General features: G+C 36.6%; 2 protein-coding genes across 2 annotated transcripts in view; one reads left to right on the top strand and one right to left on the bottom strand.

Moving 5' to 3' along the window:
• Window positions 1-15,204, bottom strand: part of atp2a2b (ATPase sarcoplasmic/endoplasmic reticulum Ca2+ transporting 2b) — a 42,526-nt gene extending 27,322 nt beyond the window's left edge. The window contains exons 1-5 of the mRNA XM_056268280.1: window positions 14,580-15,204; window positions 14,120-14,137; window positions 13,944-14,026; window positions 9,211-9,315; window positions 1,011-1,149 (exon numbers count right to left, since the gene is read on the bottom strand). Of these exons, the coding sequence (XP_056124255.1) occupies window positions 1,011-1,149; window positions 9,211-9,315; window positions 13,944-14,026; window positions 14,120-14,137; window positions 14,580-14,697 (463 nt within the window). The 5' untranslated portion in view covers window positions 14,698-15,204. The remainder of the gene's footprint in view (window positions 1-1,010; window positions 1,150-9,210; window positions 9,316-13,943; window positions 14,027-14,119; window positions 14,138-14,579) is intronic.
• Window positions 15,205-20,683: 5,479 nt separating this feature from the next.
• ube2g1b (ubiquitin-conjugating enzyme E2G 1b (UBC7 homolog, yeast)) lies at window positions 20,684-24,961 on the top strand. Its single transcript, XM_056268261.1, has 5 exons — window positions 20,684-20,914; window positions 21,585-21,687; window positions 21,829-21,926; window positions 21,999-22,177; window positions 23,850-24,961. The coding sequence occupies exons 1-5, from the start codon at window positions 20,872-20,874 to the stop codon at window positions 23,934-23,936; spliced, it is 510 nt and encodes a 169-aa protein (XP_056124236.1). The 5' UTR covers window positions 20,684-20,871; the 3' UTR covers window positions 23,937-24,961.
• The last annotated feature ends 703 nt before the right edge of the window (window positions 24,962-25,664 follow it).

The raw sequence follows: 25,664 nt of genomic DNA, 5'->3' as shown, positions 1-25,664 counted from the left end.
CTGATAAAGATAAAGAAATGACTCCGCAAAGATGCATTAAATTGATCTAAAGTGACAGTAAAGACATTTATAACATTACAAAAAAAAATCTATTTCTAATAAATGCCTTTTTTTAACAAATTTCAATTATTCAAATAATCCTGAAAAAATTGTATGACATTTTCCACAAAAATATTACACCGCACAACGGTTGATAGTAATTGATAGTAATAATAATAAGAAATGTTTCTTGAGTTTTCTGAAGAATCATGAGAAACTGAAGCAATGATGCTGAAATTTCAGCTCTGCATCAAAGAAATAAATCACATTTTAAAATATATTAAAATAGAAAACAGTTATGTTAAATTGTTATAATTTCACAATATTACTAATTAAGGTATTTTTGATCTAATAAACGCAGACTCTGTTCTATTAAAAACAAACAAAAAATCTTACCGATCTCAAAACTTTTGAATGGTAGTGTGTATATATTAAAGACTTTCAAAATTATTCAATTCCATCAATACAAAAAAAGTGACAAGCCTAATATGTACCACCTCAACTTCCTGCTTCGATAGGAAATACATCAATAGTACAGAAAATTGTGACTCATGCTGTATTTGAGTTTCAAAAAGCACAGGAAATGCATACAAAAATGTAACATTAGCTCTCATTTCTCAAGCAATAAAAATATGACATGATTTTGTGGCAAACTTGACAGAGCAATTAGTTAATTTGCTGTTTTCTTGAAGTACCAGCAGAGCTTTAATTTGTACTCTTTAGTAAGTCTTTACTGCGAAACGCATGAAACACGATCTCTCCCGAGGCAACCGTGTGATCACACACAAAGGTTCAGAGAGAGTTTGTCACTGTAAGCCTAAACCACTGGGAAACCAACCTGTTCACACAGCAGCCGTACCATCTGGATAATGGCACTGGCTACTTTACACCTGTTCCTGATTAGTTTCCTACTGCTGGTAAGAATTCAATGTTCACACTGGCTGAATTTGAATAGTCACTTAAATTCTTACCGGCAACTTCCACAATGTCCCCGGGTACAATGTCCCTGGCTTTGATCCTCTGTACAGTCTTCCTGTCCTGGCGATAGACCTTGCCCATCTCGGGCTCGTACTCCTTGAGAGCCTCAATGGCATTTTCAGCGTTTCTCTCCTGCAAGCAGAACATGAAAAGTAATGAGACATTTTCATATTCCTGGGACATCGTACTAGTAGGCATTAAAAGAATAAGAACTGGGGCTTCAAGGGGTCCACAGAAAAGTTCAGTAAAAAATAAATATACAATTTATATATCACACTGATGTTTTTTTTTTACAATTGGACCATCGTATTTAAAGGTCTGTCAAATTAAAACTTTTAAACAAAAACCTCGTCAATAAATGTCTGAAAAAAATAGGGATTCAAGAGCATAATTATGATATATGCTATAGAATTATGCTATAGAATGCCAAAATGTTTATGCTGATCTTGAAAGGATCTAATTACTGTGAATGTGTGTTAAATGGAGCTGAGAACTAAGACTACGTTATTATTATTAGCAGCTACAAAAGCCAAAAATTCTAATTACCCAAACCTTTTCATATGTGAACTAAATATTCAACGGCATATCCTAGAGATGGTAAGACACTCCAGGGCTAAATTGGCTGACCTCACTATGAGAATTTTTGTCTTGGATGGCTGAGGAACCATCAGATACGATTAACGGGAAACTGCCTTTGACGCTAACCTTCTTATTCTGATGTTAAACGTTGTGTTTAAAGTGACCTTTTGCTTTCAGCATGATTAATCCCAAGGGACACACTTCCTAATAGTGGTAGCCTGCTTGGCAGAGCATTTGGCAGCGTACTTCCTGTGGTTTCTCTTGCATGATGGGAACAAAAAGTCTTATGTCAAACAAACAAAACTGGCGTGCCTGAGGGCGAAAAACCAGTTTCATGTCCGGACCCAGACAAACGAAGTGGGATGGGTTATGGTCGCTAAGACATTTAAGGCAATAAGCTATAAATACACATGCCACATTATTAACTGCTGCTAGAGTTCAAGGTATATCTCACTAAAACAGTTTGGCATTGCAAAATGCTTGTTCCAACCACAGTGCTGTACATCAGTGATAAGATAACTAGATAACTGAAAAAGTTGACAGAAATTACTCTTGTGCATTACGGTTATGATGAGAAATAAACCAGAGAGGGTGGAAAGTCAGATGGAGTCACACGATTTGGCCCAAGACTGAGAACTTGCGATTCATTTCACAGTTAATCTGAGCAGAACTGAAAGGAGGAAGGCCAATCTAACTCTGTCTTTGGATTCAGACATCATTGAAGCAGAGTATACTGCCCCGAAAACACACTCGTTTCAAGCATGGAGTATTTCCAACAGATTGTGTTCTGCCAAAACTTGGATTTAGATTAAAACAATTGCCAAAACAAAGTTAGTGCAATAATTAATGAAATGCATTTCATTCATATAGTAAGTGCTCAAACAAGTATATGTGGCAGTTAGGGCTGTGAATCTTTGGGTAGGCAGCGAATCGATTCGATTCACGATTCATAGGTTTTCGATTCGATTCAAGAACGATTTTTGCAAATTCAGAAAGATTCGATTCAATGCGATTCACATTAAAATTCGATGCGATTCGATTAATTCGATTCTTAATTTTTTATATGCATTCATAGGATTATTTAAACGCTTCCCCCAATGGGTCTTAGTCAGGGTGTAAATTATACATGCAGCTGCCTTCGGGGGTCAGAGAGTAGGAACAAAAAACAAAACAAAAAAACAACGACATTTTGTCTATTGTTAACGTTAGTCCATGTTAGTTTTTAATGAATCTATTATTATAAAAAATATTTCCAAAGCCTATAAATTAGCATTTGTACAAATGTAAACCAAGATTTAAAAAGGCTTTAAAAGTATAGTTAGTTCATCATGATAACTATTTTGTAGGAATGGATACACAACCTTAAAGTGTTCCTGGTACATTAAACATCCTCCATTGTGAGACTAAAAATACCATGAACTTTCCCAACTAAACCTTAACTAACGTTTCCTCATGGAATAGCTACTCTTTGTTCTCTTTATCCGACTGAACATTGTCCTTGTGATTCTGAAAGAAAACGCGCCGGCTGTCTACTTGTGCTATATTAACGATTACGAATGCAACTTTAATGCGCATCTGATTGATGGATAAACCACGCGCTCTTATTTCAGTGTAATTAATGTTGTAGTTATTTCATCAGTTCAGTTTAACGACATTAAGTTACATTTCATTCATCATTCATGATTAATCGGAAGCGTGTGCATTTTAGACACCTATACGTTTTCTCTTTCCATGTAATAAATGCGCACCCTTGAATAAGTGGGGTTTTACTTTAACTGCTCAGGACGGGTATGACCCATTTCCGTAAAACTTCAGTAGCCTATCTTATCTTAAAGAAAATAACGGTGACGTTTCCACGCAACGAACGCGTTGTTTCATAGCAGTGACCGCGCAATGATATGGCAGCTTTATCAATGGCTTGCTTTCTCGATAGAGAGCTGTCATCTGCTCATGTTTACACCAATGGCTGTCCTGAGGAGAGCTCAAACATGGACTGCTCAAAAATCTGTAGATGAGAGCTATATGGGACCGAGCGCGAGCGAAATCCAGTGAAAGATGGTAAGAGTGCAGTGAGTATGTGAGAGCTGTGTGTGAGGACGCGAAATGACGCCGCACAACGCCTCATTAATTCGCGCATGTAGTCATTTAATGTTTATATGTTTTAAAGCACTGAATCGATATAGAATCGAAAATTATTCGATTCTTAGCATTTTAAATCGAATATTGACCGAAATAAACGATTCACGATTCGAAATACATGTTTCAAGATCGATGCATATGCATCGTCAGGATTTGTAATCGATGCATCGAGAAAACGAATGAATCGTTACACCCCTAGTGGCAGTATATGTTGGTTGGTTTTAACCCAATGCCAACTTCCTTGGCTATTTTCATTGCAAGTAACAAGTTGAAAACTATAAAAGAGCGAATTAAAAACTTATATAAGGTTTCTAAAATTTGCTTTAGATAAAACCTAAAATGGATTCAGGGTTGACTGTTTGCAGAGTAAAATAATTTCCTAGAAGAAAAACGTTTTATTCTAGCTTCATGCATTTTTTTTTTATCAACACTTGAATGTGGGCAAGTCTCATAAAAAAGGCAACATTGAGCAAAAAGCTTAGAAAAATCGCATTTTTGTCAAAGACCACATCCAGAACGGATTCAGACCAATGATCACAACATAGATGGAGTAGATCAAGTTCATCAACACACCTAATGCTTGTACAGTCCTGTAGCTCGTCCTGGGTTGACTTTTGATTTATATGCGGTTTAATGTTGATGATCATGTAAGCAGATGCATAAGTAAAATAACGTATGATATCGCTCGTTTCTGCTTCTTCTTCGCCTGTGTTTTGATCAGGAGATTCAGTACTTTTTTAGAAGATGCCTAATAGTGTCCCCTACCATATAACAGAGAAAACACAGAAAGCTGGAAATTTCCATCAATGGCAGGGAAAGCGTTAAAGAGATAGTTCACCCAAAAATGAAAATTCTGTCAGTATTTACTTACCCTCATGTTGTTCCAACCCCGTAAGACCTTCGTTCATCTTCGGAACACGAATTAAGATATTTTTGATGAAATCTGAGAGCTGGATCACTCCTCCATACTAGTCCATAGGCTTCTTCAGGGAGTGAACTTGCCGGCCTCGAAAATATATTAAAGACATCGTTAAAATAGTCCAAGTGACTACAGTGGCTCAATATTAAGTTTATCAAGCGACGAGAATACTTTTTGTGCGCAAAAAAACAACAAAAATAACGACTTTATTTCAACTATTCATTTCCTTCTCTGTGGGCCTCGAGTCAGTTCACTAGTGTAATAGCGTAAGCTTCTGTTGTTGTACGTCACACGCATCACGCACATGACCAGCGTCGGCCAATAGTGAGCCTACGTGTGACGTAGCTCTACGGAATCACAATACGTTAACTGACTAGAGGCCCAAAGAGAAGGAAATGAATAGTTGAAATAAAGTCGTTATTTTTGTTTGTTTTTGCGCACAAAAAGTATTCTCGTCGCTTGATAAACTTAAGATTGAGCCACTGTAGTCACTTGGACTATTTTAACTATGTCTTTAATAACTTTTCGAGGCCGGCAAGTTCAATCCCTGAAGAAGCCTATGGACTAGTATGGAGGAGTGATCCAGCTCTCAGATTTCATCAAAAATATCTTAATTCGTGTTCCGAAGATGAACGAAGGACTTACGGGGTTGGAACAACATGAGGGTAATTACTTTTTGGGTGAACTAACCCTTTAAGAGATACTTTACACTGGCATGTGGCAAGCACAGCAGAGGATTTTCATTTGATATTAAGAATTTGTGTGTGATTCTAGAATGACCTATCTGGCATCATTTATGATTTGGTCCCAGCTATTACTGAAAATAAAGATGCAACTTTTACCGACAGTAGGGTTAATTGAAACGGGCCTGAAAACAGAAGGGGCCTCCGTCTGAGATCGAAAAGTAATTGAATATTAAATGAATAAAAATTTGAAGAGAACAGCATTTATTTAAAATACAAATATTTTGTAACATTATAAAGGTCTTTACTGTCACTTTTAAACTTTTAAAATTTAATTCATCCTTGCTAAAAACCTTTAAAAAACATTTTTTTTAAACAACAACAAAAAAACCATGTGACTGACTCCCAACATTTAAACGGTAGTGTATACTCGCATGCATTGGTTGCTGAGAAACAGACTCGGTTCTTTCTCGTGGATGTTTAATGGGCCTGTAAATCTTCTAGAGCTGGTGCATGGGCCGGTGCTCCCTGAAATGAAGTTTGCCCTGGGCTAGCAACTGCTACTCTCCGCTCTGATTGAAAAAGTGGCTGTATGAACCAGAGGATAATTAGTCCTCTCGCCTCTTACATCACACCTGCCACTAGGGATGCATTCACCAAAAAAGTGGGTATGAGCCATAAGGAATTGTAATGGGAACATTTGTAGGCCACCTGTGAGCCAAAACTATATAAGAAAGCCTCACAGAGTGCAGTTTTCATTTCTTTGTCAACACAATTGCTCAAGAAACATTATTTTATTAGTGTTGAAAACAGTTTATGATTTTTAATATTTTTGTGGAAACCGTGCTACATTTTTTTAGGATTATATGATGATTAGAAAGATCAAAAGAACAGTTTATTATTGGAAATTGTATGTTACATTATACAACGTTTACAGTCACTTCTGATCAATTTAAATGTACCCTTGCTTAAAAAAAAGAATTTATTTCAAAAACAAAAATCCTACTGACCCTTTTGAACAGTAATGCATTCATGTATTAATGATTAAATAATGTATCTGTAAATGATAAGAATACATTATTGTATAGATAACTCCTGGACTAGGTTGTGATTTCATAGGGTCTTTAAATAAATTTTTTCCATTTATATACACTAATATTATCTGCAAACCTATAGCCCAAGGCATTCAATACTGTGCCGCAGCTGTGCCCTTTAAGAAGACCATTTTAAGTAGTAGAAAACTGATAGGAGGAGACAAGGCTGAGGATTCTCAGGCAGTCTGGGTAATGAATGGTGACCAAAATAAAATGATAGAGAGAAATCTGGGACATGGGTTTCAGGGCCGCTGAGAGGTGCCGGAGAAAATAGGGTCTTGGCTCTATTCTGGATTCCACTGGGACAGCAGGACTATCTTTAGAAAAGGGCAGCGGAAAAAAAACGGCCACATGTTTTCATTTTCATAACAAGGCTAACTACACTTTACGAAAAAGACTACATTCGTTACAAAGCACAAGCAAACTATCAGCGGAAAACGGCTGTCAGAAACAGCTGGTACTGGAGGACAGTAAATGTAAAGATTTAAAGCTCATTATGAACACTTCTCACAAATTACACCACTGTCACCAAGGCTGCATTTATTTGATCAAACTACAGTAAAAACAGTAATACTGTAAAATGTTACAACAATTTTAAATAATAGTTTTCCATTTTTTAAATATTTTAAAATCTAATTCATGTAATAGCAAAGATGAATAAATGCTGATTTGGTTCTCAAGAAACATTTCTTATCATCATATATTGTATCATAATATATAATAAACATTTTTCCAGGATTATTTGATGAGTATAAATAAAAATAGCATTAATTTGCCAATTGTTTTTAGAACACTATAAAAGTCTTAACAGTCATCGCTGAATAAAAGTATTAATTTCTTTCCAAACAAAAAAGAAATCTTACTGACCCCAAACTTATGAACAGTATAATAGCAGTTTTGCTCTCAAACAATGTTGTGAGTGTATGGCCTCAAAGATTGCCATTCAGTAATCTGTCAGTAATTCATCTGTCAGAGCACGCTAGAGATGTGACGGTGACAATATTCTCCCACCGGTTAATCGATTTGTGACAACACCGGTAATACTGGTTTCATCGCGGGAGGAATTTGTAAAAAAAAAAAAAAAAGGGTTTACACATCGCTTATAAAAAGCTGGTGCGGCAGTGTGCACTTCACTTTCACTTTTAAATTAGCGTCAATTCATCCTTCGCAGGGAGTTTGATTGACATGCGATCTGACCTAGGGCTGGGCGATATGGAGCAAAAAATATATCTCGATATATTTTGCTATATCTCGATATACGATATATATCTCGATATCTTTACAGGAAAAATAACCCCAAAAAAACAAATATGCCAAATACCACAGTCTTTTTTTTATTGGAGTGCAAAGAGGTAGGCAGTTCATGTAGTCCAAAGTGCTTCTGCCACATTTAAAAAAAAAAAATCCCTGTATACAAAAATAATAATTCAACGACGGCAATGGCCAGGGTTGCCACCTGTCCTGTTTTACCGGGATTGTCATTCTTTTTAATAACCTGTCCCGGGAAATTTATCCACTCTCCCGGGACAGAGAATGTCCCGGTTTTGCGAAAGGCTGTGTGAATATGTATGTTCAAACCGTGTACCGTGCGCACGGCAGAGAGGGAGAGAGCACCGTGTAGCGCACGCACGGCAGAGAGGGACAGAGAGCGAGAGACCTTGCGTGTGTTTGCTAGTGTGCGTGTGTGCCTCAAGAAGTGCATGTAAGACAGCATTTAAGATGATTTTTTTTAGACGAGTTCTGTAGCCTCCGGGCTAGTTGCAGGCGCCGCCATGTTGAATGAGACAACACGCGAGGGAAGGGGGAACAAAAGCAATGAGGCGGGGGCGAGCACAACGCAGAGAGGACAGTGGCGAAATCAGAATTAAATATAAACAATATATCGATATATACGATATGTCAAAATCCATACCGTGTTTAAAAAATATCTCCATATATTTTAAATAGAGATATCGCCCACCCCTAATCTGACCGCACCAGTCACGTAACTGAAAACTAAGAAAGCTGTGTGACCGGCCAACCTGTAAAAAAATAAATAAAAATACATTAAAGAAATTATTCCCTCTGATTTCCTGTTTCATTAATAAAGTTTACTCGCAGCTGTCTCGCATGCGCTTAGAGCTCGCTTGATTTGCACATATAAAATGAAGTTAACGAACAACCTAGATCCATCAGGAAACGCCATAGGTCGCTGAATTTCACTGCGCTTCATAAAGAGTTTTTCTTTTGCGTGAAGAAGCCGTGCGATCTGACACGCGTCCCATTTTCTCACAAATCTCTACGTTCATTTAAGACTTGATTTAAAATCATTTAAGACTGCTCTTATAAGGACACTCGACAAAACTGACATTTTGGCATAATTTGTGTGTGTTATGGTTTGTTTAAGCCCGAAAGAGAACTCGATACTGAATCGCGTCTTTTCTGTGGGTCGTGTGTGTGTGTGTGTAATAGGCAGGACTTTCAGCACGGCCTCTTTAGTTAAAAGCATTCACATTAATAAGAGCGTGATCATACACCGCTAGTCAACAGGTGACAGTAAAAAACGGATACTGCGTAATTGTGTTAAATAATTTTAGCGCTATAAACTTTTTTTTTTTGCAGTGCCGCGGTGGGGCAAGTGATGAAACCGGTGTTGCGACTGAACACCGTGTAACTATCGTAGCAAACCTAGAGCACGCCCATATGCAAAAATCTATTGTATTTCCACTTGGTGTTCATGTTGTTCAGAAATACAGTATAAAATAAGGCAAAGCTTAAAACAAAAGGAGTCCAAACTTACCTGCCAGACACCTACAATGGCGTTGGCTATAAGAATTAGCAATATTACAAAAGGCTCCACAAACGCTGTAATGGTCTCCTCTCCCTCTTCAAACCAGGCCAGTACCTATAAAAGAAAAACAGGAAAAACAAATACTTAATTTAGGATTCATGTTGACCAAATAGCCTTTATCAATTGACTGAATAACACCGAAGAGTCTTCCAAGACAACATATAAACACTTTAGTGCACCATGTTTTTACACCGTACCAGAGCATGTCTCTATATCTTGGCAGGAGTTGTGGCTGTGAGCCAGGTGTCAAAACATAGTGTTGTCAGCAACTGCACAAGAATGACTATTTAATGCATGCCGCTTCTAAGCTGTCACAACCGACCGAGAAAAAAAGTACTTAACGAGCCAGCCATGTGAATTTACAGGCATGCTGACACTGTCCAGACAAGGTCCAGTGAACGCTGAAGCACTGAGTCCTTTATGTAATATGATCCAATTAAGACAGACCAGCTTTCATCAATCTAGACTATATGGGCTTAAGCTCACCTGGACCACACAAGAGGTCTCACTGGCCTATTCGAGAACATCATAACACCCGTCCAAAAATGTAATAGTAAAGCTCATCTTTGCAAACATCACGAACAAGCCAACAGAAGCAATGTACAGTCATAAAACCAAAGCAAGTATTTTAACACCAACCCACATATTCTAGTGAGGCAAGAAGCTTTCTATTCCCCATGCAGTATTCTGAATATTTTGTTTCTGTAACATCCTGTATTTTTTTCCTCCAGAGGGTACGCTAGGAGTAGGACAAGCTTGAATTTTGTTCGATTAAATCCCTGACCTTGTACAACAGATTTCCTTTGCAGATATTTGTCATCATTCTAGTGATACATTGCGTACCTAAGCTAGTTCACAGAGACTAAACTGTTTTCTTATCAATTAGGCTAAATCACAGATATGCGTCTAGTAACATCATTTACCCAATTTAGTTCAACGACCAGCACGTTTATATGAAGAAATGTGCAGAAACTTGTATAATAAATACATTGTATTACAGATAAATATAGAATAGACCATCATTAAAAAGTTTGGCATGTGGTTTTTGTTCAGCAAGGCGGCACTAAATTGATCAAAACTGACAGCAAAAACATTTATAATGTTACAAAATATTTCCATTTCAACTAAACGCTGTTCTTTTGACCTTTCTATTCATCGACAAATTCTGAAATTTACACTAACCACCAAAATATTAAGCAGCAGTACTACTGCAGGATTAAATTGCATTTTAATAAACATTTAAGTAGAAAACTTTTTTTTGTAATAATATTTCATAAAATTACTGTTTTTAGTGTAGTTTTGAGCAATGCAGCCCTGTTGAGCATAAAAGATTTCCTTCCGAACGTTTTTTTAAACAATCTTACTAATCGCAAACTTTTGAATTACAGCGCATACATTATTTATATAACAATTAAAATATTTTTTTTATTTCGAATAATCCATTTATTGTAATGTTTCAAAAGATCATTTAAAATTTTTAGTTTTAATTTTTTATATACTGAATTGTGGCATACACAATTTTTTTTGTCTTTATAGAACAACTGTAGGTCATACTCCAAATGTGCTACTTGTCTTTAATAGCAACTTAATTAAAATTATAACAGAATACACAGATGAAATGTTTCTGGTAAAATGACGACTTCTGAATGTTAAAGGGTGCAAAGCACAATGGCTTCATCTTGCTCGAAATTCAGTCCATTAAATGAGAAGCCACTCAAAACCATTCTGACTTAATTTATAAAAGGCTCTTGTGGAAAGAGCTGTGGTTGTAAATTCCAGTTGCTGTGCTTAGTCCTGATGGGATAAACTGTTCTAATTGAATAACACCCTTGCCTTGTGGGAATAACAAAGGTGAATGTAATAGCAAGTTAATGCATCTCTAGGTTAGGGAGGGCAATCAAGCATAAGCTTTTGGACCTTGTTTAGACCTGTATATACAGTAAGGTGTAAATGGACCTAAGCCAGATCTTAAAACAATACACAGGACCAATTCAGGGGCAACAACCTTCCCCGTTGCCAGTAGGACAATGTCATAACACTAGGGGTGTAACGGTACATGTATTCGTATTGAACCGTTTCGGTTCGAGGCTTCTGGTTCGGTATGCATACAAACCGAAGGATTCCTTGGACCATTTTTCCTGCCGACAAAATTCGCGCTGGCGCGATCACCACAACGTTGCGCAACATCAAATGGCAAACGTAATGAAAGCGGAACGAAACTGCGCTATTGTGCTTCACGGATCGTTTATCAGTTCGGAGCAGAGCAGCAACATCTGTGCAGCGCGAGCCGATCTCGAACAAGCGACACTGTTACAACCGTTACAACACAGCGCTAAGAGATCCAGTAAAGAAAACATTTGAGTTCGCCATTGAAGTAATAACATCGCTGCGAGATCTAGTGAGAAGCATTCGCATTTCTCCGTTATTAACCGTAGATCTCTATTAGATCAAACAGCGCTGACGTGGACACCAGGAGAAACATTGTGCCGTGAATGAACTAGTAATACTTTACGTCCACAGATCAGCAACATTCACCATGGATTTAATATAGTAACACTAACTGTAACCAGTTTGGCTGGAATAGTGAAATGCTTTCAAGTACTTCACACATCTTTTTCCAGCACTTCAAAACTCAAATATTATATAAATAAATAGCCTATATGAAGAGTTTAGATGCAAAAGCCTCTAAGTGCCATTTGAAATTTTCTTCTAGAATGATAATTTTTATGAAGCTTGTATATTTAAGTTCAGTAATTTCACTCAAATGACAATTAATAGGTAATCTTCATTGCCATTTAAGTGAAATTACTGAACTTAAATATACAAGCTTGATAAAAATGATCATTCTAGAAGAAAATTTCAAATGGCTTTATTTGCATCTGAACTCTTCATATATTTAAATGTTATTTTTAATGTGATGACCAAAACATTATTTGTTCATCCTTTAAAGATGACCCCCATTTATAAACCTGAAAGTTTCAAGATGAAGGAAAACTCACACTTATTTAAAAAATATTTTTTCTTTTAACAAATAGGAAATTTCTCTTACTTTTTGCTGTATCGAAAACGTACCGAACCGTGACTTTAAAACCGAGGTACGTACCGAACCGTGATTTTTGTGTACCGTTACACCCCTACATAACACTAGTCGCCAGATGAGATGCTGTGGAACGAGCAGCCAATAAGAGAAGTGAACTCAGCATGAGAGAAAAGTCCTTTCCCCCCTCTTTTTACACAGTTGTCATGTAAACAAGCATGCTGTATTGATAATAATAATCCTCAATGTTGATGCAACAAACAATGATTTTTCAGCAAACCCAGAAATCCAAACAGAGGAAGTGGATGACTAAGTTGGCTCAACGCAGTAACCTAACCTCTGGACCATGTTCTCAGTTGAGAGCTTTCTAAGCCCTCTCGGACTTGCACCATGCCTGCCATTCCAGCGGTGAAACATTATCCAAACAGACATGTGTTAAAGACTCCAGACAGCATAAATGAACCACTGAGTGAACCACTGTAGATCATCACCTTGTAGCCTGATGACAGCATATTGTAACATGATCAAAATATCACGCAGAGCATTTATAAAGCACTTCGACACCTTCAGGATGGTACTCATTACACACTGCATCTCAGTTTTTAAAATGTCATGCAGAGATTAACATTTAACACTTAAAATTTGTAAATTGAACCACAGACATCATAAAATCTAAGGTAAATCAAAATTGCTATGCTGCAAGGCAATAATAAATCATCAATTACATAAAACAAAACGACAAAATGTACATGTACACACTACACACATTTTTTAAATATATACAAAACAGTTACGATTAGCTTGCAGATTTGCCATTTGTACTTTACAATTTTTTTTATATGCTATATTATTATATTTGAGTGAGGACCCAGTGGAAAACCAGGAGTGGAACTGGAGCGGGAAACTTTGGGTAAGTGGTGAGGGGAATTCTGTTGCTCCGGTTCACTAACGTATGTTGTTCCAGACCGGTTTAGATAACATGTCGCTGGGTGGTAGACAGCCAAAACCATGTCATTCCAATCCAAACCCATAAGACTTTGGTTCATCTTCCAAACACAAAAGAAGATCTTTTTAATGAAATCTCAGAGCTTTCTGTCCCTCCATTGACAGCTATGCAACTACCACATTGAAGCTATAAAAAAGTCATAAAGAGATTGTAAAACTAATCCATTTGAATTGAGCGGTTTAGTCCAAATTTTCTGAAGAGGCCTAATTTTGATGAAAATTTGGACTAGTCCGCTCAATTCATATGGATTAGTTTACAGATCTCTTTACGGACTTTTTGAAGCAACAAAGAGGCAGTTGTGTGGACAGTCAATGGAGGAACAGAAATCTCTCAGATTTCATTAAAATATCTTAATTTGTGTTTCGAAAGTCTTACAGGTTTGGAACTACATGAGAAAGAGTAATAACTGATGATAACATTTTAATTTTTGAGGGAACTATCCCTTTAATATTAATTGCAAGTTTAGCCTAATTGCTCTTCTAGTTAGATGCTAACTTCATTGTACTCTGCACAATGATAAAGTTGAATCTGATCTAATGTAACCTTATTTTATCTAATCCAGAAAAAAATGGGGGAAATTATAATAAGGAAAGCTAAACGATTACTGTATTCAACTTAATATTGATTTGAGGTACTTACAAAAGATATGCAAGCTGCCAGTAGAAGAATCCTCACTAAAAGATCCTCAAATTGCTCCACCACCAACTCCCACAGTGATTTTCCTGAAAAAATAAGCATGTGAAAACATGATAATAAAGACCAAGGCATGAAATGCATAAAAAGAGGCGTTAACAGAATACATGACAAAGGATTACCCTCTTCCGCAGGCAATTCTGTGGTACAGCCAAAGATTCACAGCATGGTGAGAGAAATGAGAGAAAAAAGGTAACATTAGATCCTGAAAGTTCATGCACTAATAAATAAAAAAATAATCTGCATCATTTAGGCTTTACAGCAAAAGACAATATTGGCATTTTAACTCAAATACATAAAAAAAAACTATTTACAACACTGGTTACTGGCCAAATGTGTAAAACATGACTATACTCGCTGCTGGCGAGCAACAGTGAGTGACGTCACACGCCTTCATTTCGGACTCATGCCGGCTGATGAATATCGCCGCATGTGCGCCAGCTCTTGTGCAGGCCTAACAACCCTCTAGCACTCGATCAACATTGCGAAATCACCTAAACCTATTTGCTTACTAGTAAACTGCCAATCCCAGTCTCCTCTGTTAGCATTAGCCGAGCCACGTTCGTTCGTTCGCTCACTCACCGTTCGGTCCCCATTTCTCCCGCTGTCGCTTCGCTTGCTCCAGGCCGAGCCCAGTGCTCTCGTTCACGGAGAAAAAGCTGTAAACTTCCTCCACGGTTTTTGTATGTGCGTTCTCCATCGTGGACGGACGGACACGCTGATAATAAACGGACTTGCAACCCCCAAACACGGGCTTCTTCAAAGCCTTCAGTCCTGACTCCAAGACCTTCGGATCCACGAAAAACTTGATCCAAAAACAACCGTTGTGACTTTAGATAACAAAAGTACGCGATGATACGCAATTTAAACTTTTAGTTAGGGCGTTTAATTAGAAGAAAAGTTACTAACCCAGGTTAATTCAACCAAAAATTACGCAACAGACATCGTTAACTCGCTGGATGTTCTTGATCTTGAAAATTTTCGATGCCTGCTGGGAGTCTTAGTGTCCTTATGATGTGATAAATAACCTCAAAATTGTATTTCGGATCTATCATCGGCTCGTTCCCTTAAACCGCAGCCGGTGTTCGCAGCTCTAGCACCATCAGCACCAATCGCGTGTCTCTGCTCCGCCGCTCTCCTGATCCGCATGCAAAGCTCTCGCTGTCCGCATGTGGAATGCGTTCATTGGCTGCGCGGACTCCGGAAATCCCGTTCCTTCCTTTGACTTTTCTTCGTCACGTCAGTGTGTGGATCAGCTGACCCTCCTCGTTTTGGCCGACGTCATTCCAGATGAGAAGGGTGTTGTAGTGAAGCAAAGACATTTTCCTAGAATGCACAATCTAGAAACGGTAGGGGTTTTGATTCATGCCAGGCAGGGACTCACCAAAATATGAATTCACTGACTCGTTCAGTGCCTCTTTCTGTAGGTTAGGCCGGTAGGTGGCGAGAGTGAATGTTGATGAGTCATTCGCGATTCGCTAAAACGATTCGTTGACGACCGATTGACCGAATGTTTTTTTATTAATAGCCTACTTTTAATTAATTTGTATTTTTATATGATCTTTTTTTATTTTTTATAGGCTAGTTGAAGGTTTAATAAGTGTGTTGTGTGTTTTTGTCATTTTTATTAGTTAATGTTTTTGTTTATTTTAAATGTTTATATTGTTATTAGGCCTAGTATTTTTTATTTTGCTTTAGTAATTTTAGTACATTACGTTAATGAAAATGAGAAACGTTGCCTGAATGTCATATGTGTTGTAGGCCTAATTTTAATTCTTTCATTAAAATATTTGTTGATTTAAAAAAAAAAAACTTTTATGTTTGTTGTTTCATGAACTATTTGTGTCCCATAATTGTTTTAACGAACTTATCTATTTTCCTGGAGGATTTTAATAGAAATGTTGGCTTTTGTATAGCCAAGCTTTCAAAAATACAATTACCGTGAGAAAAAAAAAAAATCACCAGAGTGAAAGTATGACAATTTGTTATACAACTTTTATAGACAATAGTAAAGGTTATTCCTGAATTTGAATCTTCAGTATTCCCACATTGGTAAAATCCCAGTTACAAATGATATCAAATTATTTTACACACACAAACCTTTCATGTAAAGAATAACAGATGAATGGGTAAATTACAATTATGTGCAGTTCCTTGTTTTCTGGTTCAAATGTTGGTGTCTGACACGCTTCTTTTCTCAGGGTGGCTAAACCCATTTCAAATTAAAACAGATAATTTTTCTTAGATATGTCTGACCAATTAAACAGTTAAACAGCTGGCCATGTGGCCAAATTTAAATATTTCTGCTATCCTTCTTATAAGAGACAATGTAGAAAGCAGGCTTGTGAGGACTCATTTTCTTCATATAGGGATTTGTACTGTTCTTCACCATTACCCAGTCGTCATTTGGAGAAAAGCTTATATTTGAACACACAAGATAAGGCCACTCACTGCACACTGTCTCACTGATGAAAATGAGGAATGAAACAACGTCATAAGATTAACTTGGACCCTGGGTCTGCAGCCATTTTGCAACCCTACAGGCTCAGATAAAACGATAAACAGCTAAATTAGTTTTTGCCAAAGCTGGGTTGCCATGGAGATGTGTGATGTTTCCATGTTTGCTTGTTTATAAGTCGATCTCATTGTCAAATGTCTATCTGGAATATAAAGTTGCAATAAACATTCACTAATGTTCCAGCTCTGAAAGTTCTTTTGATCACTTATGGGTAAATGCACAAAAAAAAAACATTTCTGTACACCGATGTCCTATGGTTCCATAAAAGTCGATTTGGCTCATGGAAACAGAAATATCCAAAAAAATAAATGAAAAGGCATCTTACAGCTCAGATTCACATCCCATCTGTCGAGGTCTCTGACAGTTGCAATGGAAGGTGATTTTCCTTGAATGACACTATTATAAAACTTTAACCTCAAATCAGTACTGATTTATTCTTTATTATTCTGCATTTAAAATGTATTATAATATTATATTTGCTGCTGTCAAATCGATTCATCAAGATTAATCACATCTAACATAAAAGTTTTAGTTTATATCATATACACTCACCTAAAGGATTATTAGGAACACCTGTTCAATTTCTCATTAATGCAATTGTCTAATCAACCAATCACATGGCAGTTGCTTCAATGCATTTAGGGGTGTGGTCCTGGTCAAGACAATCTCCTGAACTCCAAACTGAATGTCAGAATGGGAAAGAAAGGTGATTTAAGCAATTTTGAGCGTGGCATGGTTGTTGGTGCTAGACGGGCCGGTCTGAGTATTTCACAATCTGCTCAGTTACTGGGATTTTCACGCACAACCATTTCTAGGGTTTACAAAGAATGGTGTGAAAAGGGAAAAACATCCAGCCTTGAAAATGCCTTGTTGATGCTAGAGGTCAGAGGAGAATGGGCCGACTGATTCAAGCTGATAGAAGAGCAAATTTGACTGAAATAACCACTCGTTACAACCGAGGTATGCAGCAAAGCATTTGTGAAGCCACAACACGCACAACCTTGAGGCGGATGGGCTACAACAGCAGAAGACCCCACCGGGTACCACTCATCTCCACTACAAATAGGAAAAAGAGGCTACAATTTGCAAGAGCTCACCAAAATTGGACAGTTGAAGACTGGAAAAATGTTGCCTGGTCTGATGAGTCTCGATTTATGTTGAGACATTCAGATGGTAGAGTCAGAATTTGGCGTAAACCCAATGAGAACATGGATCCATCATGCCTTGTTCCCACTGTGCAGGCTGGTGGTGGTGGTGTAATGGTGTAGGGGATGTTTTCTTGGCACACTTTAGGCCCCTTAGTGCCAATTGGGCATCGTTTAAATGCCACGGCCTACCTGAGCATTTTTTCTGACCATGTCCATCCCTTTATGGCCACCATTTACCCATCCTCTGATGGCTACTTCCAGCAGGATAATGCACCATGTCACAAAGCTCGAATCATTTCAAATTGGTTTCTTGAACATGGCAATGAGTTCACTGTACTAAAATGGCCCCCACAGTCACCAGATCTCAACCCAATAGAGCATCTTTGGGATGTGGTGGAACGGGAGCTTCGTGCCCTGGATGTGCATCCCACAAATCTCCATCAACTGCAAGATGCTATCCTACCAATATGGGCCAACATTTCTAAAGAATGCTTACAGCACCTTTGTTGAATCAATGCCACGTAGAATTAAGGCAGTTCTGAAGGCGAAAGGGGGTCAAACACAGTATTAGTATGGTGTTCCTAATAATCCTTTAGGTGAGTGTATGTGTGTGTGCAGGTGTACACACATATACTGTATGTATACATAATATATATACTGTATATACACACACACACACACACAAACACAAATTATATAAACAAAAACTTTTATGTTAGATGCGATTAATTGTGAATAATTGATTTGACAGCACTAATTATATTAGATCAAAATATAAATTATATTATCTGTATTATTATATTATAATTTTAGGGACTTTTAAAATTGTGATTTTCAAGCCTAAAAATGTAATTTTGTGATTGTTGTAGTTATGTTCATAATTTCATGGCATGGAATGTTATCTAAAATGATTAAAAATTATTTATGCAGAAATCATAAACGACCAGAAAAATAATGAAAATCAAAAGGTTGTAGAAACCAGGATGCTCAGGTTTTGATTCCCTAACAGTTATGCAACCTGTGAATCTAAACTGTGAACATTAACTGCTACAATAACATCCACATTAAGCTTTATAAAGGATAAAACAAAATATGTTCCGTTTTGTTTCATAATTCCATTCACTGAAAGGTCATCTGAGCCAGTAATAGCCCATTTATCACACACCTCTTGACTGACATATTAATTGCAGCAGGCTTGAGAAAGAAAGAACAACTCAGTCAGCATCTCAATGCTGTGCAATGAATGTCAAGCTGTTTGGCCCAACCTGTAGATGCACTTTATGAATTTATATCTGACTGTAACAGGTTCCAATTAGCTACAAGTATCTTAAAATGTTTAGCATTTTTCTAAGTGGCTTCAATTGTTGGGTGTGAAAGATGAGATGGATTGTTTGAACCAGTAATAAGGCATCCCACAGTTCATGAGAAGAGTCAGATATTTCCGTATAGAATAGATTACGCTGTGTTCAGTGTAGCCTACCGTCTTTTAATACAGTGGGGTGACATTTGCATGCTAAAGTAACATATCAACAAAAGATAAGGCACATGACAAATCTTTAGTGAAGTGCGACACAGATCTGAGGCAAACTGTTCCTCAAAGTGTGTGTCATCTGAGAAGACACGGCAGGAAGAATACACAAAGTCGCCTTTTGTTACCTGAGCATGGTTGTTTATTCAGGAAACCATCCTCTTGTTTGAGTTTCACGGATGTGGAATGTACTGTATTGCTAACATCTCTTTCCCATATCCAGTCTATGTTTGGTATCAGTCCCTGGGCTGGAAGCCAAATGTTTGCCTTTTATGGTTCTGTAAAAAAGCAAATGTAAGATTCTGGCATGTCAGGAGGATTGTAAAGCTCTCAAGATACAGGATGGGCAGGCTTTGTGAATCCACTCAGATTTACTGGATTCAGGCTGATCTGAAGTTAAAGCTTGGTTTTGACATATTAATCATTTGATCAAATGAATAAGCACATATTATAACTTTATTAATTATTAGTAACTAAATTCCAGCCAAACTAAACCACAAAATGTCTTTTACTAAGTGTTACTTTCTTACATAAAGAAACGTTTTAGGAGAAATTTCATGTAAGCGGACACTGGCATCTAGCGTATTTTATTTGTAATTGCACTAGCTACACTTCAGGTCTGTACCGTACAGACATCTATAGACTCTAAATCTGAGTCAAAGAGTCAAAATCTGTAAAAAAAATCTGTAAAACAAAAACAAAACCTGCATTGCGTTGTGATTGAGTGTTAAAGGAAATGTTCGTAATAATAATGATAATAAAGATAATGTAGGCCTACTTGCAGAAAATTACCAGTATATTTTCCCTTTTTCTAAGCATTTTTTCATACAATAAATAAATGAAAAAACATTTGATAATAATATGATATGATATAATACACAACTTTTATAAATATAATAATTATCATAGGTAGTCTATTTATCATAGACTGTCAAATGTATTATAATTACCGAAAACAATAACAACACTGCTCACTTTGGCCTATAGTCGACATCTTAAAAGGAAATCAAAAACATTTAAAAGTTAAGAAATTAAAACCTTTAAAACATTATTTAGAGAAGCATTTTATTTGAGTGCAATGCATTTTATTAACAGAGATTTTTATTCTGTATAATGTTTAAAATCCTATAAAGAAAACTACTTTAAAATAACTTTTAATTTTGGACTGAGGATGTACACCTCATATGGACTGCCACTACAACAAAATATTAATAAATAAGCAAAAAAAATCAGTTAAGGCTATTGTTAAAATCAAAACATTCGACATTCGTGATAGATCGGTTTCTGTTTAGAAAATATATCACATATTTTCAGCAGAATAATCAACAAAAGTGTGTCTGTTAGGACCCTTTTGCTTTGGCTGTGTCTTAAAACCTAGTGAGCTACCTTAGACAGCGATTTTGGGCGTCATGGGTGCTGCAGCATTTTTTGCCATGATAACTCAGAAGAGATGCCTAAAACTGCTGTAGTAAGCAGCTACCTAATGACACACATCCTTGAGGTCAGTGCCAGTATAACATGTATCAGTTCAGTTCCCGGCGCGGGCTCATGTGAAGTAGATCTCAAATACACACACACTGTCCAAGAGCTGCGTGTCTAACAACTTTGATTTCGGCGACTTTACCTCGTCCTTTTTTCGTTGGAGAAACTATTTATTTTGTTAACATTAGTTGAAATAAAATGACTGAGCAATCGGCCCTGCTTCTGCGAAAACAGCTAGCAGGTAGGTGGCTAACTGTTAGCGTGAATAGTACAAGTCATCTTCATTATGTCATTCTAACTATTTCTTATCCACACTATCTGTACTTTTTAAACAAAATTACACAGTGTTTAACGGAAACCACTGTGACAGTGTTTGTGTAAGAGCTTATGGGCTTCGTATTTCTACTTGTGAAGTAATAAGGGCAGAAGGTTTGGCTAGCATGCTAGCTGAATAAGTTGGTGAGGTTGATCACAAAGCTTATACCCTGCTATTTAAGAAAATAATCTAGTTGTAAACATGGAATTTTATATTTTTTAAAAGGATCGTAATGGGTGGTAAAACATTAAGTTGTAGCATATAGTCGTATAAGTTGACACGTGTTAGTATGCAGTATACAAATTATTGGCCTGCCAAGTAGGAAACGATACCAACACATTTAGGTTTTGGTCTTATTAAATACAATTACATGTATATTAGTACATTTTGATATTTAGATCAATCTTTACAATCCTACATATTAAAATCAATCGTTTTTAATGCTTCAAGTGATTACAACATTACTAAGGTACAGTATGAAAACTAGACATTATGACAGTTGCAAGATTATTAGTGTTCTTAAAGGTTAACTTTAAGTCAGCATTAGATGACTGAAAATGTAATCTAATATCCAATATTGGCCGATATCTTACAGAGCTCAACAAAAACCCAGTGGAAGGTTTTTCTGCTGGTCTGATTGATGATGATGATATCTATCAGTGGGAGGTTGTTGTGATCGGCCCTCAAGACACATTATTGTAAGTAATCAATCCTGTTACCAGCCATGTGGCGCTTGGGTTTAGCTGTGAGAGTGGCCAGTTGACTAGTCTAATCTCCTGCAAAGCTTAAATCTTTTCCAACAAAACCATATACTGAGTTTTTCTGTTTTTGATTTATAGCGAAGGTGGATTTTTTAAGGCGCATCTCAATTTCCCTCACGATTACCCACTTCGACCACCCAAGATGAAGTTTATTACGGAGATTTGGCATCCTAATGGTGAGTGCATGTCAGTTTTGGTGAAAACACCTGTACCGGCTGACACTGATATTATTCTTCATCTCTAATCAGTTGCGAAGAACGGAGATGTGTGCATTTCAATCCTACATGAGCCAGGAGAGGACAAATTTGGCTATGAGAAACCCGAGGAGCGTTGGCTGCCCATCCACACCGTAGAGACCATCATGATTAGTGTGATCTCCATGTTAGCTGACCCTAACGGTGACTCGCCAGCCAATGTGGACGCAGCTGTAAGTTTAGTGATTTTTGATGATAACTGATAGCAGTCACCATGAAATCAAAATGTACCCTTTTTACTTCCTTGATATTATAAACATTACTGGTATTATTATGCAATTCATCACAGTACATTATTCTAGAGGGAAAAATGGTTTGTCTTTAATCAAAATTATTCACATTTCATGAAAATGTATTAACTTGCTCAGCCTTTTATGCATAAAATTGTGAAATTACTTGCTTTTTTAAAGTGATTTAAAAAAAACAAATAGCAGAAATGGATGCTAATAGCAGTTAAAACAGCTCAAACATGACATGAGACTAGGCTTAAAGGTCCTTGCACACTGAGTCCGAAATTTCCGTTTGCGTCATTCGGTGGCTCTGAATTGTCAAAACACCATTCAAAATGCTTGCTACGGATGCGAAAAACGCAGAAAATCTAACCTGATCCAAAAAAAAATTATGACGGATGAAATTTTCGGAGGCAGTGTGTTAATGTGATTGACAAAACATGAGGTCGTATTTATTCTTTTCGCACCATCAGTTGCACGCACATTTCAAGCGTGGCTCTTTTTTTTTTACTGGATAATTGAATCAGTGATTTGTTGGCTCAAGAACAGCTGCAATTGGATCAGTCCGATTCACAAATGAATTGTTCAGTGTTATTTGTGAACCAATTCATCACGATCATTGGAAAGAATTAACTCGTTCATGAATCTAACATCGTTCTTGTGTCTCAGAGGAGGTGGTGATTTCTTCAGTTTGTAATAAGGAGGAACTGTGTTTTTATGGAACCTAGTAAAAAGTATTATTTTATGCTTTGGAATATAGTGAAGTATAAGTTTCCCAAAAATCAAAATACTCTGATTAAGTAGTACAGATACTTGAAAAATTAACTTATGTACAGTAACAAAGTAGGAATACTTTGTTACTGTCCACCACTGCATGAAACTGAAATTGTGATAATATTTTATATAAAAAAAAAAAATTCTGTACAAAATAAGAATTGACAATTTTGAATTATGGTCATTTAAACTTTTTATCAACAATAATAAATGGAGAAGCAGTGTTCATGGTTAGTTCATGTTAACTAATGTTTTAAAGTATTAACATGACTTTCTTTATCAGATTTTGTTGTAGGTTTCTAAAATGGCAAATAGATAATACATTAACACAAATTTATCACAAATGTAATAATGGATACAGCATTAGAGGTGTGGTTCACCCAAAAAGGAACATTTCGTCATCAGTTGTTCCAAACCTGTATCAGATTTTTCTGTTGAACACAAAAGAAGTTATTTTAAAGAATGTGCTAACCAGACAGTTGACGCCACCCATTGACTTCCTTAGTATTTTTTCCCCAACTATGGAAGTCAATGGCCACCGTCAACAGTTTGATTACCAATATTCTTTGAAATAAACTCATACAGGTTTGAAACAACTTGAGGGTAAGTGATGACACAATTTTCATTTTGAACTATCCCTTTAATAGCACAAAAGGATGGATTTGAAAAAGAAGCATTCCCAATTAAGATTCCTCGTCCTGACTGAAAATGCCAGTGGATAAATTCAATAAATTCTATCTAGTTTTCACTCTGAAATGTCACTCGAAGTAAAATGAGCGGTTCATGTTTTTGTTCTTCTGAAGCAATAATTAAAACTTACACATTTGTGTTCGGCTTGCAGAAAGAATGGAGAGAGGATCCCAACGGTGAGTTCAAGAGGAAAGTCGCCCGCTGCGTGAGGAAAAGCCAAGAGATGGCATTCGACTAGACGCCCCATCACGGTTACTTTTGTTAGTACATATATTATTATCAGTTCCCATCTCCATATCTTGAGGTCAGAGACAGACTTTTCAGGATTTATTTCTGCATTGATTTTAAAAACCCATTACAAGCTCATATCAATTTAATAGGTTTAACTGATGTGTTGGATCACATTTTTCATCACAATGCGTCATTCACATAAATTGAATTCTAACCAGCCCCCCTAGATATGGCAATTACAAACCTTAATAGGGGATCCGATCACCTTTATTTTATTCACCAGTTATTTGGGGTAGCACCAGTTAGGGATATCAGAGCAAAGCCACCGTTGGATAATTCGTTTTTTATTTTTATCTGAATGTGTGAGTTATAGCACGTTTTGTTAATGTCGATTTTCCCCCCCCCACCCTCTAGTAGTGTGTCTGAATTATTTATTATCTTAATTATGATGAAATGTACTGCATGACACTTGTGTTTTGACTCGCTTTTTTATCTGCCACTGAGCCATCAATTTTGAACAGTCTTTTATGCAATTCTGGCGTGTTTTGTGCGTTTATGGTACTAGTAGAGGCTGACGGTCAGAATCGATGCTGATTTCCCTTCTCACTGACATGTCGGGACAGCCCTGTTCCCTTAAAAAAACAATACCGCAGATGTCTCTCAAAGGGCCATCTCTTTCTCTGCTGCCTTAAGTTGTTCTCCTATCAAAAAGGAAAATTGTATTCAGTGATGTCAAGTCCGTCTCAACGTCTATTCAGTATTTGAGCTGGAATCCTCTTTTGGACAAACCAAAAAGTTACATATTTGCATGAGACAGAGAATATTTTTTGTATAAATGGTGAGCTCAAAAGCTGTATTTTTTGTGTATGTAAATATGATGTATTGTACCATAGCTCTATCAGTCATATGTGTTTTGTGATGTCCCCACACATGTAGTTTTGTAACCTCATTTATGACTGTATCCTGTTCACTCTTCTGTTCCCGAAGGCCCCATCATGTAATTGCTCATTAAAATGTAGCATTTGTCTTACATATCTACTGTTTGTCCTTTAGTTTTATTCTCAGTTTTACCTTTGTTCCTGTTGTTTATGTCTTATGTCAGTCGTGTAAAAAGCAGTTACCTCAATAACTTTTAAGGGGGCATAAGATTCTTGGCAACATCTTATCAGAGTGAGATTAGTTTGGTTTTGTGTACTAATGCAAATGTAATTTTCTTATTCAAAAGACAGAAAACAATATTAAGCAATAAGAGTTACATTTTCAGTTGGTCTCGGTCACATTTTGATTTGAATCAGTGGTGTGAAACGCCACAGCTTTACTCCAGTTTATATGGTCCTTGGTGGCATATTTTTTTGAGCACTATATGAATGTCATTTCTTTCTGGAGCAATAATTTTGTTCTTTAAGTTCAGATAAATAAAAGCATTATTATGAACTCACTACATATCAAGCAGTGTTGTTTTTGTTAACTAAAACTATTACAAGTAATTTTCACTAATACATTTTAAATAAAATAAAATATTAGATGGAAAGACAGAAATATATCTTGACAACTGGAATAAATTTAAGTTGAAGTACTAAAATGAAATAAATGTAAAACTAAAATGAAATTAAAATAAACTAATAAAAATGACTAAATGAAAACTAAAAAAATATATTACTAAAATAAAAATTGTTAATTGAAATAAAATATAAATATTTGATGAAAACTTGAACAGAAATTAAATGTTGCCTTG

Source organism: Rhinichthys klamathensis, unplaced genomic scaffold, assembly GCF_029890125.1.
Source record: "Rhinichthys klamathensis goyatoka isolate OS25496 unplaced genomic scaffold, OSU_Roscu_1.1 h1tg000270l_1, whole genome shotgun sequence".
Taxonomy (NCBI): Eukaryota; Metazoa; Chordata; class Actinopteri; order Cypriniformes; family Leuciscidae; genus Rhinichthys; species Rhinichthys klamathensis.
The sequence above is the reverse complement of the archived record's forward strand: the minus strand, read 5'-3'. Positions and strand labels throughout refer to the sequence as shown.